A 15,592-nucleotide genomic window follows, 5' to 3' on the forward strand; every position below is an offset into this window, starting at 1 on the left:
TTCCAGTGTATTTCAAAATGGCAACTAGTTGACAATCAAATTGGAATACAAGTGAAAAGTGTACTTATCGAAAACTATTTGTGAAGTGGATGAATAACCAATTGACAGTGAAATTTAAATTAGTTAACAGAAGTAAATGGAAAAAAATATTACCAAAAATGATTTATTTATTTACAAACGCGTGTTTTTCACAACTATTTGTAAATTTTTTGTGAACTAAAAGTATTTTTCTCAAATTTTCAATGGTTTCTTTTGCACAAAATATTTTCTATTTGTTTGCCACGAGAACCAGTGACAAAAGTCAATAAAAAATTTCAACTTTTTCACCTTTGAATCAAAATCATGGCATGATTTATGAATAAGCCAACTTGAGCAAATAAATACTATGTATTTACTTGTGGCCTCTGTGAATTATGCGACAAATAATACAATTTGATGGGCATTTAATATATTGTGGTATCTGGTTTGAATATGTTTTAAAAATGGTATTTGATTAAAGTATGCAATGCGAGCATATTTTTTGATACAAATTGATATATTTAATAATATAATAAATTCACATAACAAAATATTTTACGACAACAAAGCGAGTCATGCTGTTTTTACCCTATTTAAAATATTTGCTATGAAAATTTCATAAATTTTCTGCAACCTTTCGTTGATTTTATAGAACCCTTATATAAATTACTGTCCTCGAAAGAAATGATAAAATATGATTTGAAGAATGCTTTATACATTTATACGTTACAATTTATATTTATTTCTTTTACGTACAGTCATTATACGAGTCCAAATTGCATCCTGACCTTTGATTTCGATTTCACATATGCAAACACATCCACTGGACTAAGGTCCAGTCAGTTGGGCCTGTGCCCCAAATAGCCCATAAGCCCATATAAATACGTTACGTACTCCCCAATGAACAGCAGCCAGATGCTGACTTACGAAAATTGAGCTGGCAAAAGCTCAGCAAATCTCGAGCATTACATAACTGACTCAATGACTAAGCGACTGACTGACTTGCAAACACCACCAGCAACAACCACAACAACAACAAAACACACACAAACACACATTCGTTGGATATAAAAAATGATACTTACCTCGACTTTAATGATTGTGGCTCTGACTGCAGCAAATACCAACAACAACAACAACAACAATAACTAAAAGGCAGCCGCAGCCGCTCTTCACCAAAGCCAAACCAAACTAATCAGCACCATGTGTGTGCTTGAATTTGTGTGTGTGTGTGTGTGTGTGTGTGTGTGTGAGAGAGAGAGTGTGTTGTCTGCTGTATGTGCGTGTGTGTTGTTTAGCTAAGCAAAGACAATGACAATGTGCTGAGGCACCGACTGACTGACTCACTGACTGAATGACTGAATGACCGTCACTGGGGCTGCGTCTGCAAGGACCTTTTTGTTATCATGCTCACTTTTTATACTTTCACTAACAGTTTGTCTGTGTGCGTACTTGTGTGGATGGGTTCGTGTTAGTGTGTGTGTGTGTGTGTCATCATTACGACTGGCATCCCTTTAATATGTGTGCCCAAATATATGCACGCTTATTTACACACACACACACTCAGGCGTAATTTTGCGTTTTACGACATGAAACTAGGTTACTTTGCCATGTGCGCGTGAGTGAGTGCACCAGCAACAGCAGCAGCAACAGCAGCAACAACACTAACAACGAGGAGTATCAACAATTGTTTACAGTTAGTTGGCAATGTGGCTCGTGTGCTGGTGACATTGCCCGCTCAGTAGGCTTCACGTCCTTGTCAATGTCCTGTGAGCGCCACTCGGCGTCAGCAAATGCCCACGCGACCAAAAACATCCTCTATCCACCTTCCCCCCCCCCCACCGCTTTCCCCTCCCAGCATTGCCCACATCAACGGCAAATTGACAGCGTCATGCATGAGTCTGATAAGAATGTCAAAGATATGTCTATTCTTTCATTTTTATTCCAGCATAATAGGCATCCAAAAATTAAAATGAAATCACAAATAGCAAAACAAGAACAGCTTTTTCAGTAGTACCGAATGCTAAATACCCTATTCCTTGTCGAACAGGAGAGAAGCAGTTCCAGCTGGTCTAATTTTAAATCGTTTTAAGTCTTTAAATTGCATATCAGAAAACAACAAGCATAATAATAAATATGTTATACAATACTTTAATTGGTAATTTAAAGAGCAATACAAATTTAAAAACAAACACGAAGCATTCTCCTAAATAAATATTTAAATTCGATTAAATGCTTGCGCTCAGATTACCAATTTATAATTTGCAATTACAATTATACTTTCGACTACGTTCATCATCAAAATGAAATACAAACCAGGCAGACTTCATTTAATTCCGGTAAATGGCAGAAATTATGTCAGATTCAGTGAACATCATACAGAGTAAAAAGCTCAAATTATCAGTGAAACAATCGAAATTCGAAAATATGAGTATGATTAATGACGTCCCCTAAATATGTGGTTTAAGTGGGTTTTGTTCAATTTTCTAAGAAGCGATAGCGACAACAGTGAACACCCAATTCAAATATGTCCATTTATCATAGATTTCTAAAAAGTACCAAAGAAGTGCATAGAAATTAGAAATATGTTTCAATTCATTTTATTTTTGCCGAGAGTTGGAGATTATAATTGCCAGTCAGATGGGCATAATTAAATTTTAACATTTATATATACATTTATATATACAAACAAATTGCCGAGCTGCTCTCCTTGGAGCAAACAAAAGGGAAACCCCAAAATTGCATCAATAATTTCAAATTAAGTGAAATAACAACTGAAACAAGAACAATAACTGGTCTGGCTTTTTAGCCCCACCTTGACTCCAATCACCCAACCACCCATTTGGAGGCAGGAAACTAATTAGATGTAGTTATATAGTCGTCGGTCTTCATCCGTCATGGCACATCACATCATGCAGCTACTCGGCCAGCTGGGTACGTGGCATCTATCTCTCTCTCCCTCCCCCTCACTCTCTCTGCCTCTGTCACTCTTGTGGTGGCCAGATGACCGGGGATCGGGTGAAAGAGGAAAGCGAGGCACAAGCTGCGCTGTGTGGCTTTCAACATCGCATTTATAATTAAACAACATGAAAGACACAAAGCAGGAAATACACACGGCAGCCACTTGCACCCACACACAAGTACAAGCACACGCACACCTGGCTCACACACACACATATCCACACACACCTACACGTACACAAAGGCAGAGAAAGTTACACGGCGGCATTTATGAGCGCCCATAATGGCTGTTAACAATTTAACTTGTTTACCAGTGGGAAAGTTCTATGTTAATTGGTCTCAAATAGCCACACTCTCTCATACACACACATCGAGGCAAGGGAATGGGGGCTCCATTATACTTGGTAGCTGTGCCACACTTGCACAAGTGAATAATGGCAGCCAACCTCATCGTCACTCGTGTGACTACCCTCGACCCCTGCCTCTGCGCCCTTGTCGTCATTAACACGTTGTTGCGTCTACGGCTCAAAGCGTTTGCGAAAGGCACCTGCAGCAGGACAGTGCCTGCCGAAACAGAACAACAATTGCGGCCACCAACCACATTGTCCGCTAAGGACTCGTGAGTTTGAGTTTCGAGCTGATTGTCTGTTTTGTTGTCGGCGACACAAGCGCCCTGCGTTTGCCTTATTTTATTTGCACATTGCTGCATTTACCAGCATCGGTGGAAATTTTAAAGCCGCATTCCTCTGATCGTTTACATAATTTAATTTGCTATTTTAATACCCTGCGCATAGTCTGACCCAGCGCAAGGCATATTATTTGCGGGCAGCAGTAACGCAGTCAATATTTATACTAATACCACAAAACCTCATTGATTTGTTATCAATTGAATTTGTATTTTCTTGTTAATTGTATGGACTCTTGTTCTCTCCCTTACCCTTTCAACTGTCATTATTAATTTATTTGCTTAATGTTGCTAAAAGCTATAGTTATCCTTATGATAAGGACATTAGACACAACTATTCCAAATTTTACTGCATACATTAAAAGTTGAAATAAATTAAATGAATCAGTTATATATTTTTCAAGATTGTTTTTTCTTCTAATTATTTTGTTAAGTGAGGTGCAAATTTTAGCAGCGAATACAAAAAGTCTTCTATGCCGCAAATAAATGTATAAATCAACTTCAGTGTTTGTTATTTCAAACTTGAATTTGAGTTTGTTTATTATAGCTATGCAAATTTTATTTATTGCAGCACATTTGAATAGTCGAGCTTTTAATTGTAAAACCCACTTTGCTGCAGTCAATAAAAGACAAACTAATTTTACAATTTAATAAAGGCTTTCGCAAATTATTCGAATAATTTGGTAAGCATCATGTGTGTGTATGTGTGTCTGCTATTTAGGGCAAGTATTTTTTAATTAAATTTCAACGGCGCACAAATTGTGCAATGTGCAAACGGCCACTGGCAACGTGCAACGTGCAAATTGCCGGCCAATGGCTATTTTATAAGTTGAACCTGCAGCTGTAGCGCATGCAGAGTTGCCGACCAAAGTAGAAAACTTTCAGCGTGCCACTCACTTACAGCTGCTGCTGTGTTACAATGTTGTGTGAAATCTTTGTCAGGTTCGCAAAAAAAAAAAGAGCAACAGAACATATCGCAGACACAAATTCACAATCAGACCACAGACCAGACGCTGGCTACAACTTTCTGCCTGCCCACATGTGATTGATTGGCAAACAAATTTTGACACTTCAGACCAGCTGAGGTAAAAGCAATATGGCACTTGCCACGCCCCTCGATTCGGTACGTGTCAATTTGTTTGGCCTTAATTAAAACTGCTATAAAATGCACAAAAGCATCGCGCAATCATGGCCAAAAGCGCCGAGGCATGGCCCAAAGAAATATGAACTGTGCGCGAGATAAAACATATATACCCATATATATATATATATATATATCTATCTGTTGAACTGTGCTTAAAGTAAATAGTCTGGATTGATGAAAGTTTTATTCAAGAATTCATCAACAGGCATTTACTTCAACTGCAGTTTAAACGAAATGCAACAAAAGAAGTGATAAAAAGATAATAAAACTTGTTCCATTAGAGCTATTACGATATTAACTATATTTATTAAAATCTCAACCAATTCTTCTGCATATCTAATATTAATAAATTTGTTTATTTTACTGTCTGTTCCCAATGTCAGTGCGTCAGGAGAACGAGCGCAGCATGCGTGAGAATTTGGAACGCACGCTGATGATGAAGAATCTAACGGAACTCAATCTGCAGCGCCAGCAACAGTTGCTGTATCAGGCACAGCAGCAGCAGCACCAACAGCAGCAGCATCAGCAACACGCATAGCAGCAACAACAGCAGCTGCAGCAGCAGCAGCAGCTTGCAGCGCCGCAGATTCCATAACGTATCTCAAATGAGGAAATGTCGTCACTACTTGCTAATACCCTACTTGCAAAAGTTATGCGCACAAATTAAAAACACTTTGTTACAACTACAATTTAAACAGGAAGATTTAACTAACTAAGCAACCAAACAAAAATCTAAAACAAAATCAAAAATTAACTTGTTAGATATATGAGCGATAAGAAACAAACACAATACAAGTATTTAACAGATTGTTAGTCAAGTTGTATAAAAACCAAAGTAAAACACTAAATCAAAGTAACAAATCAAAAGTGATCCAGTTTAAGCCTCAGTTGTTGGGCTAAATATGTTATTTATAAAGTTGGTTCGAATGCATTGTAAATGTATTTATTGTCATGTATGCTAAATGTAATTTACGTGTTACGATCTGTTTCTGCGTCCCAAAACAAAAAACAAAACAAAACAAAACAATACAAAAAGGACGTAGCCATCGTTGGTGTTGTCAACGCGCTACTTATCAAGCTCTTATTAATCAGTATTAAATATAATTTACACTTTAAAGAAAAGCCATTAAGAAAGTTGCAGCTGTTGGGCTACGACTAAAAGATACTCTGTGGCCAGTTAAAGAACTGGAAGAAGACACAAAATATACAATTTTATAGCTCTAAATATGTTAGCTTTGTTATACCAAGAAGGTTAAGTTAAGTTCTTAAGTATCTATTAAATGAATCTACCCACTCGTCCCTCTGGTTGCAGAGTATTAAAAACTAATGATAAACAAAGGTTTCGCTAGTTCAGTCAGAGTTTGCTCATTGGTTTCACTTCACTTTTAATTTACTTTATTATCTCAATAAACTCAACTTTACTTTCAGCACAATTCTGATAAACAAACCCACTTCCACTGCCTCCACAGGAGGCTCCCCTCCCTTGGCTTGTGCGTAGCGTGTTTGGCAAAGAAACGAAACGAAACAAAACAAAAAAAAAAAAAAAAAAAAAATAGTTGGTCAATAGTTATGTATATCTGAAACAAAGTTGTTAACTGAAAGTATTCGTAAGTGAAAACGTTAAAAGCAGCAAAAGTTTTTGTATCTCTTAAGTAAATGGTAACTAGGAAAACTAAAAAAAAAATAAAAACAAAAACAAATGGAACACAATTTTCATATTATATAATAACAAAACCAATAATAATTGCATAATCTGTAATAATAATAACAAATTCATTAACTAGATTTATTCTCACCTTGTTTTCGTGTGCCAAAAAAATGTGTTAGAGAAAGCTAAAGAGATGAGCCATAAAAATAATTGTTGTATAGCAAATAGTAAATAAACTAGACACTAGACAATTAACATTAACAATAACAAAATGAAAAATAATTAAACGTTACTTAAGTGCAAAACGAGCTTGTTGTCGAATTACATTTAAATTTAAATATAATTTTAAATATAGCTAAACAATAAGTTACAATTACAAATCAAATCCCAAAATTTCACGCGAAACTGTTCAATTTGTGCAATTGTAAATGTAAATGCGACTACGATAAATGTGTACTATAACTGTACTTTAGTACAAGCTACAATACAATTATACATACATATATATATGTATATATATGTATTTTTGTTAATCATTGAAAGTATACATATATATACATACAAATTGTGTATATCATTTGAAATTCGGTCTCAGCTATGCAAATCAAAAGCAGCTTCAATTGAGTGTGTTAATTTTATAATGTATGTGTGTGTGTATGTGAGAGTAAGTATACGTTTTTTGTGTATGTAATTGTATGTGTATGTGTGTGTGTGTGTGTGTGTGTGTGTGTATGTGTCTACTCTGTTGCTAATTTAAAGTAAATTTAGCTTGAAGCATACATATGTATATTCTATCGGTTTCAGCCGCAAAAGCAATGAAAAGCTCAATTTTCAGGCACAGCATGCAGTCAACAATTGTGTTTATCTTTCAGCCAGCTTAAGAATTGGATACAAGGGAAATGGAAAATAGAAAAAAGTACTTATTACAAGCGCAATTGATAATTGCTAAATACTAAACGTTGGAGGTCGTCAATGGTAAAACTAAGAAAAAGAAATTTAAAAAAAAAACAGCCCGAATTTTTGTGTAAGATTGTGCCTAATCGAAAGTGAGAATTATAACAAAATGAAAATATTACATATACATATATATAATAAAAAATAATAATAATTGTGTATATCTAAAGCAACTCGGGGTTAAGCTATTCGAGTTGCAAATTTAATTAGTTTGAGATAAACAAAACAAACTAAATCGATGTCAATAACGTTAACTGCTAGTAACTATTAAATAAAATCAAAAACCAACTCATTTTTTGGAATACGAAGTTCATAGATGAAAAAAAAAACAGTAAATGAAAAGCTTTAAATTAAATAAATTTTGAAAATCGAAATAAACAAAGAAATAAATAAGCAAAGAAACTAAAGTTAAATGCGATACGAGTACATCAAAAATGATAGTGAATAACAGACACACACACACACGCGCACATCACACACATCTGCACACACACTCAGTTAACTGCAGCACACACACACATACATATGTAAAATTTGCATTTTTGACAGGTGCATTGCAAAATCCATAAATGCATAAGCACACACATATTAACACACACCCTAAAGCTGAAAGTAAGCATGCATATTCACACACACGTACACGCACGCACACACACAACATCTTTCAAAATTCCCACACATGAGAAGGGACGAACTGTATAAGGCTCAAGGCAAAGCAGAAGTATGCATAATATAAAATCAAATGAAATGGAATTTCGCAAAAACAAAGTACTTTGTAATTGCATTTAACATTAGTAAATTGAACATATAACTATAATATATACATACAAATACAATGAGCGTAATTAATTTAGTTGATGATTGAAGATGATGATGAAAACTTAATAGCACTTAAATGCTAAGTGTATAAAATGTAAGCTGAATTATTATACAATACAATACAATACAAGTGAAACCAAAAACACAGACATTCGAATAATAAACTACTTTGTAAGCATTAATATTGAAATCAGAATTCAGAAATCAGCTCAGAATTGTAGGATCCGAATGTTCTTTTCCCATATTTTACAGCTCAGCTCAGCTCAGCTTAGCTTGGCAAGTGAAGAAGGAGAATCTCTGATGCGCAATCTCCAGTTTGAGCAATTATTTACAAAGTACACACAAAAAGCGAATTGCGGCAAAATGTAAATACCAAAATTTAAGTATAATAAAAGATTAATGAAATGCTTGATGCGTATGTAAATCAAAAGTTTACAATTGCAGTAAATTAGTTCATACTGTGCGTACATAAAATGAAAATCAAATAAAACTTAACACCCTAAAAGTGTGCGAGAATGCAAAACTTAACTGTTAATTGTTGCTCGAAATCAAAATGTAATTCAAAGTGAAATTCCAACATTTGAACGCATTCAGCGTTATATTCATCAAACAATAAATGTTGAATTCAACTAACAAGAAATAAAACTAAATTAAATTTAAATAATAAACAAAATGAAAATCAAATTCTGTCACCTGTTTAGTATACCAGTATTTGTCACTGAAAGGTATTGAAATGCGAAACAAAAAATAAAAGCAACTTGAAGAAAAGTGAAAAACCAATGAAAATAAACAGAGTTTTTAAATGGAAGCAATGCATTTTCATTTCATAAAGTACATTATCTTTCAGAAAAACATTTTGACCTTAGGCAGATGCAATTATTTGTTTTCTTAATATTAATAATATTACTGTTTTTATTGTGAAAGCTTATCTACAGATAGGTTTTCTATGGTTTCAAAATCGTCGCCAAGCTGGGCGGTGCCACCTAGTTAAGTATGTTACATCTAACAGCGAACTCCACCATTAACAGTTTTACTCCTCACTTAAGAGGAATTGCCTCTGCGATTACCAAAATGGGTGCTTAACAGTTCGCGCCTACTCGATTGTCTATTGAATGGTAATCGATGATAAATCCGTTTACATTGCATATGGGCAACATTACAATATTTAAGTCAGTGTGCGTGATAGTTTTCAATATCTGGTGTCTTCGATTGTGCGCTCTAAAGTACAAATAAATTAAGATAATTTAAATGTAGTAAATCAGTAGTAAGTATGTTATGGCTCGCCTTCCAGTTAACAGATGTTGCGCTCGCTGGTAGTAACATTTCTGTTGGCAAACAGATAGGTGAACCAGATGAACGGCGGTCAGGGCCTTCGTTCGCTCATTAAGTGTTTAGCGAATCGTTCGATCGAACTTATTCCGAACGATTCAATACAACTCTAGCAAATAGCCTGTTGCGCAGAAAATGGGGAAACGAACACAATTAATTAGCAATTAACGGCAGTAAATAAACTGCAATACTCGAGTAAATTAAAAACATTTGGAACGTCAAATTCAAACAAGCTAAATAAACAAACGAGTAACGACAACGCAGCAGTCGCAGCCGCCGCCAGTAACAGTAAATAACAGAAACAGAAGCGAATCAGCAAAACAACAAGCAAGTCGCGCTCTTCTCAATAAAAAATTTATTTTTGTGTTTAGGCACATTCACTGCTCCGCCAGCGTCGCGTCGCTTCGTTTGTCAACGCAACTGCTGTTTGTATGTGTATGTGTGTTATATGAAAATATTTAAAAACAAAATCATCTGCGCAGACAGACTAACAAACCTGGCCAGGGGTCGCAGGCGGTACAAAACATAAAAAAAACAGAAAAAAGAGAGACAATCAAAAACAAGCAGACAGATAAACAACAATAGCAGCAGCAACATCAGCGACGTCGTGCTCGGTGACGCGTCGCGAGGTGCTCGAGGTCAGTTCAGCACATTTCGCGCACGGCCGTTTTCCGACGCTCAGCTCCCCGCTAAAGCCCCGTAGATCTTACCTCCCCACCTTTCTCACTCCACGCCACCCGCACGCGTAGCGACAATTCAATTCTCACTCAACAACAGAAAAAACAACAAAAAGCATAACATCAGTAAACATTGAGTAAAAAAATAAAAAACCACAGAATTAACGACTCAGACTCACGCGCAACTCTTTTTTTTATTGTTCAACTGATAACCCGTGTGGCCGAGCGCTGATAAAAATATCAAGTGAAAAGTCGTAACAAATAATTGCAAGTGCGAATGCGCCCTCAATTTGTATGCCATCAGCAGCGTTCCTATTCACATTCACCATCACCATCACCATCATATTCACGTACTCATTCTCAATCCCCCTGCCCAACGACGACCACTGACGTCAGTCGGCTGGATCGTTATCGTTATCCGAAAATGGTGATACCGCGGCCCGAGCCCAACATTAGCACCGGCTTCAACCGAACACCGTTAACGGAGCTGAGCGGCGAAACGCGCAGGCAGCTGGCATGTATGCTCAATCGCAAGAAGGTGCTCCGCTCCGAGGAGGGTTACGAGCGCGACTGGCGGGGCATTGCGTCGCTGTCGGGTCAGCGTGAATTTGTCGATGAGTGTGCCAATATGCCAATGGATCTGGTTATCAGTAATTGGATCAAGCATAATCCGCAGACGGCCGAGGTGGGTCATCTCGAGGAGTTTCTGGGCATCATCGATCGCTGGGATGTGCGCGACGATATTCAGGAGAATCTGAGTGGGTTAACACATAATCATCTTAACTCTCTCTCCAACAGTACATATAACTCCAATCATTTACATATCTAGTCAAGGACACAGATCGCTACAATGTGAAGCAACAGAAACTGGAGCAATTGGCCCAATTGCGCGACAGTCCCCCACCAACTGACAAGTGCGTGGAGAACAATAACAACAACACCTTGGCGCGTGATGTCAATTTGCTCAGCTTTGATGATGAAAAGTGCATGCAAAATGGACAACCTTTGCCCCGCTATAATGCCTGTGTTCTCTATGCGGAGGCGGACATTGAGTATGCCATCAAAATTATGAATAATCTAGAGTCTCCGGCCTATAATCTCAAGGTAACTTTTCACCAAAATAAAAACAACAACCACAAGAACTCTATTTAAATATATATGTAATAAACCCTGATAGCTATTCTTGAGGCATCGGGATCTGCTGTTGGGTGTGCCATTTGAACACGTGGAACTGTCGCACTTCATGGCCACACGCTGCAATCATTTGATAGTCGTTCTCACCGAGGAGTTTCTCCGAAGTCGCGAGAACACATTTCTAGTGAATTTTACACAAAAGCTGCAAATTGGTAAGTACTCCAATTGACTAACTAACTAGAGAATTGTCATGCATATTTAAAATACTATCCACCCATCCATTCATTTAGAAAACAACTCTCGCAAAATTATACCCATATTGTACAAGCAGAATATGGTAATACCCCAAACGCTGGCCATCTACACGCATGTGAACTATGAAGCCAGCTCCACTCTTTACAATTTCTGGGACAAATTGGCCAGATCACTGCAGGATGTTGATACTTCATCCATTTACTGTACAAGCCAGCAGCTAATAACGTAAGTTCATGAATTAAATTTAAATCAAAATCATAATAAAAGCCATACTAATTTAATACTCACCGCAGACCCACAACACCAGAAGCAATTGCTCCACCGGAAACGCCGCGCATACTAATCAACGGCGCTGACGTCCCAGATTCAACCGACTGGAATGTAAGCGAGACAAAGCTAAAGTCCATGTCGGGCAGTACGACGGAACCGTTGCCCGAACTGAAGGTGAAGCGCAAGGATAAGCTGTTGCACAAATTTAATTTTAGTACGACGCCACGAAGTGTTAGGTTAGACAAAACGATGAGACATGCGCAGTCGGTTAGCGCCATCAATATCCAGGAGCAGAACAGTGCCCTCACCGCTAGCAACTCCAATCTCTCCACCTATTCGGAGAGTAAGAAAAGATCGAACAAGTGGAGCTCCAAACTGCTGAAGAAGTTTACGCGCAGCAGCACCAAACTGCAGACGCCGAGCTGAAAGACAACGCTGCCAGCAGCATCAAGAACATCAAAGAATAGGCAGCTAAGACCTGTATACAGATCGCGCAGCCAAATGTGTATTGTGAATTGTGAATTTCCTTATCTTGCGCCCAGTTTGACGCGATATCGTCACCCCCTCACCAACCACCCTCCATTTTTGTAGTGATTTCGTTTTTAATCGTTAGCCTAAAAAACCTAATCAAGCCAACTAACTTAATGTATTTAGATGCACTTGTTAATCTATATAAGTCGACAACGAATAAAGACAACATATACGTACATATATACATAAACATACACAAAACAAACAAAAACAAAGACACTAAACAATACAAGATATAGAATTAAAAAGAAAAAAAATGAAAAGAAAATGGGCGACAAAACAAACGAAATGCCAACTGTAAGGTTAATCGAAGCACACAATTAGTTGTTAGTCACGCGTCTGATAAGTGAGTTACTTAATTCAATTAACTTAACAAATGCCCAGCCCACAGTTCACAACTAACCCCCTCCAGCCACATCCACCAAACAATTCATCGCCCATCAGACAATAATGTTTGCATTCTCTACTAGTAATCGGTTTCTCGCCAGTCAAAACCAGACTAGTAAATGATGAATAACTTGTGCGCGTTAGATATGGTCCGACATTGATGAATAATGTATGTATATGTATATCTGTACTTCTCTATATGGATGTGTGTGTGTGTGTGGCTGCGACAGTTAAATGATAAAGCTGAAGCTTTCGTCACTTTTTGTAATTGTCGTTGAATGGGACTGAGTAACAATTCACACACAAACATACATAAAACTATACTTACAGACATATACATATGTATAAGTCACGATCGTAATTGCACTTGCAATACTTAAGTGACTTATGACTTTTAGTGGCTTTAAAAAAGTTGCGTGCTCAAGCGCTGTACTTAATCAATTCTGTGAATGCGACGCGGTGCCAACTGATCAGGCAGTAAACCCTATAACGAATGTTATGCATAAGAATACACATATACACATGTTGTGAGCTCAATACTTATATAGTTAACCATTAACCGAAACAAAAAATGAAAAATGAAAAATGAAAAAAAAAAATAAAAACAACCAACGTGTTTTGTTTGTTAAATAAACAGTTTGTGCAATAATCGACTTGGTCTTGATCTCAGTGTGAATCCCTTTTGAGTTCACTTCCGCTCGCCCAAAGTAATTAATTATTTCATTTTGTTTAAATTTTTTTGTATTTATTTTTCATTTTATTGTTTAAATCGCTTCATAAATAACCTTTTTGTTTTTACTTTTGCTCATGTTTCTTGTTGTAATCGAATTTTTATTGTTTTTGTTTTTGTTTTTTTACCCATGGTGAATGTTTAGTTTAGTCCAATTTTTGTTTTTATGAATGTTTATGTTTTAGTTTATTCGTTTGTTATGTATTTACTTTAGCATGTTTTAAATGTGTTATTCATGCTTTATGTGTGTTTTCTTTTCTTTTGTTGTTATTATTATTAATAGCTCCTTTTACTCGTTTGTGTTAATTTGTTTTATTTATATGTTTTACATTTACGTTTTTGAACAAATTTTGTTGTTTGTTCTCACAACTTGAGCTTGTTCTTTTATTAAACTGTTTTTTTTTTGCTTTTTAATTGAATTTTGTTTGTTTTGTATTTGCTTTTACTTTACTCTGTTTCTTCATTTTGTATGTGTATTTGTATATTTATGTTTATTTATTAAGTTTTATTCGCATTTTTAACAAAATTAATAAAAACAATTCATTATTTGGTTTTCTTATTTATTTATTTTATTTTATTTTTTTTGTCATTTATTTCTTTTTTTTTATGTTTTTTTTCTTTTCTTGTATATATGTTAATTGATCAATTTATTCGTAATTTGTAATATTAAAACAATGTAACGTATAATCTTGCTTTTTTGTGTGCCTTGGCCACTTCCCATGCCACATCCAAAGAGGAGATATCAACTATCAACCGCACTCTTTCCTACATCCATTCTAACTGTCGCCTTTTACTTTCCTTAGCCATCAGATTTGTAGCTTAACTAATGCAACTGATTTCGTTTTTGGATCTGACATCATATTCATTCGTTTATCTTATAAATCTAACTGATTGCATTTATACAGAGTGTTACGTGTTTAAAGTTTAGTCGGGGTATTCTTTCCATTTCTCGTTTACTATCGGATTGGCTAAATCATAGCTAAAGGGAGACTGTATCGAACTTAGGCTTAACTCTGACAGATACGGATATCTCCCAGTATATTAACAAAAACAATGGGCTACAAACTTGTCTCGTTTTTAAAGCGCTATTCTTTATAGTTAAGTGTTAACAATGATTATGATTATGGAAGTCAGTTGAAGAAGTCAGTATTCAGTATTCAGAATTCGGTATGGAAATTTGAATTTGTATGTTATATACTGCGAGTTCACTTATTATAAATGTAATGCAATGTATCTTTGAGTATGTATAGGTATTTTGTTTACTTTTTATATATTTATATACATATATATAAATATATATATATATATATATAATAGTGCCCGTTGCTGTAGCACTCGACTTCTTCTTTCCGATCATGACTCCCACTGTACTCTGCGGCTTATATTATATATCATTCTTGTTGCACGTGTTGCATTGTTTATCATTTTCTTCTTTTTTGGTTGACTTACTAACAAATTAAAACAACGCTAATGAATTCGTATTTTTTTTTCTTTTTTCTTGTGTGTTTTGTTTACTAATTGTGAGTTCTTTTTGTTTGCTTTGTTCTTATTGTTGTAATGTGTTTTCGTTTTGGTTTCCATTCTCTTTTATAACTCTTTGTATTTATTATCATTTGCAATCATTTATCGACTTGATTTCATACATGCTATGTTTGCGTTTCATTTTAATATACTCTTTCTTATTTGTTGTGCCTTGGACAAATGTTCTCTTTTAAAAAATGTTTTACTGTAGATCAAAAATCTGTTCTTTTGTCCAAATGTGTGCCGAGGGGTAAGGTATGGGTAAGATAATGGTAGAAGGGTGATAAGAAAAAACATATATATTTTTGGGTCAATCAAAAAATGTCAGCTGGTTCGTTTTGGTTTCAGACAGCCGATAAGCTATACCTATTTTTATAATTGATTGAAATGTGGAGAGGGGAATTGAGCACAGATATTATTGACGCTTATCTGCACTTGAAATATAGCCACAACACACAAACTGGCTTTATTAAGTGTTACGATTACAATCAGCTCCGAAATATTTGAACAATTTTTTGCTTGATTTTTT

The 15,592-nt window shown here is 35.8% G+C and overlaps 2 protein-coding genes across 2 annotated transcripts in view; both read left to right on the forward strand.

The window, feature by feature from the left end:
* The window catches only part of LOC6559171, a 59,708-nt gene extending 53,741 nt beyond the window's left edge, over window positions 1-5,967 (forward strand). The window contains exons 7-8 of the mRNA XM_043215591.1: window positions 5,192-5,323; window positions 5,927-5,967. Of these exons, the coding sequence (XP_043071526.1) occupies window positions 5,192-5,323; window positions 5,927-5,967 (173 nt within the window). The remainder of the gene's footprint in view (window positions 1-5,191; window positions 5,324-5,926) is intronic.
* Window positions 5,968-9,640: 3,673 nt separating this feature from the next.
* Window positions 9,641-12,615, forward strand: LOC6560536 (myeloid differentiation primary response protein MyD88). Its single transcript, XM_001986733.2, has 5 exons — window positions 9,641-10,993; window positions 11,065-11,339; window positions 11,413-11,581; window positions 11,660-11,849; window positions 11,918-12,615. The coding sequence occupies exons 1-5, from the start codon at window positions 10,513-10,515 to the stop codon at window positions 12,318-12,320; spliced, it is 1,518 nt and encodes a 505-aa protein (XP_001986769.2). The 5' UTR covers window positions 9,641-10,512; the 3' UTR covers window positions 12,321-12,615.
* Window positions 12,616-15,592: the final 2,977 nt, after the last annotated feature.

The sequence above is a fragment of the Drosophila grimshawi genome, unplaced genomic scaffold, assembly GCF_018153295.1.
Source record: "Drosophila grimshawi isolate 15287-2541.00 unplaced genomic scaffold, ASM1815329v1 contig_1367, whole genome shotgun sequence".
NCBI classification, from domain to species: domain Eukaryota; kingdom Metazoa; phylum Arthropoda; class Insecta; order Diptera; family Drosophilidae; genus Drosophila; species Drosophila grimshawi.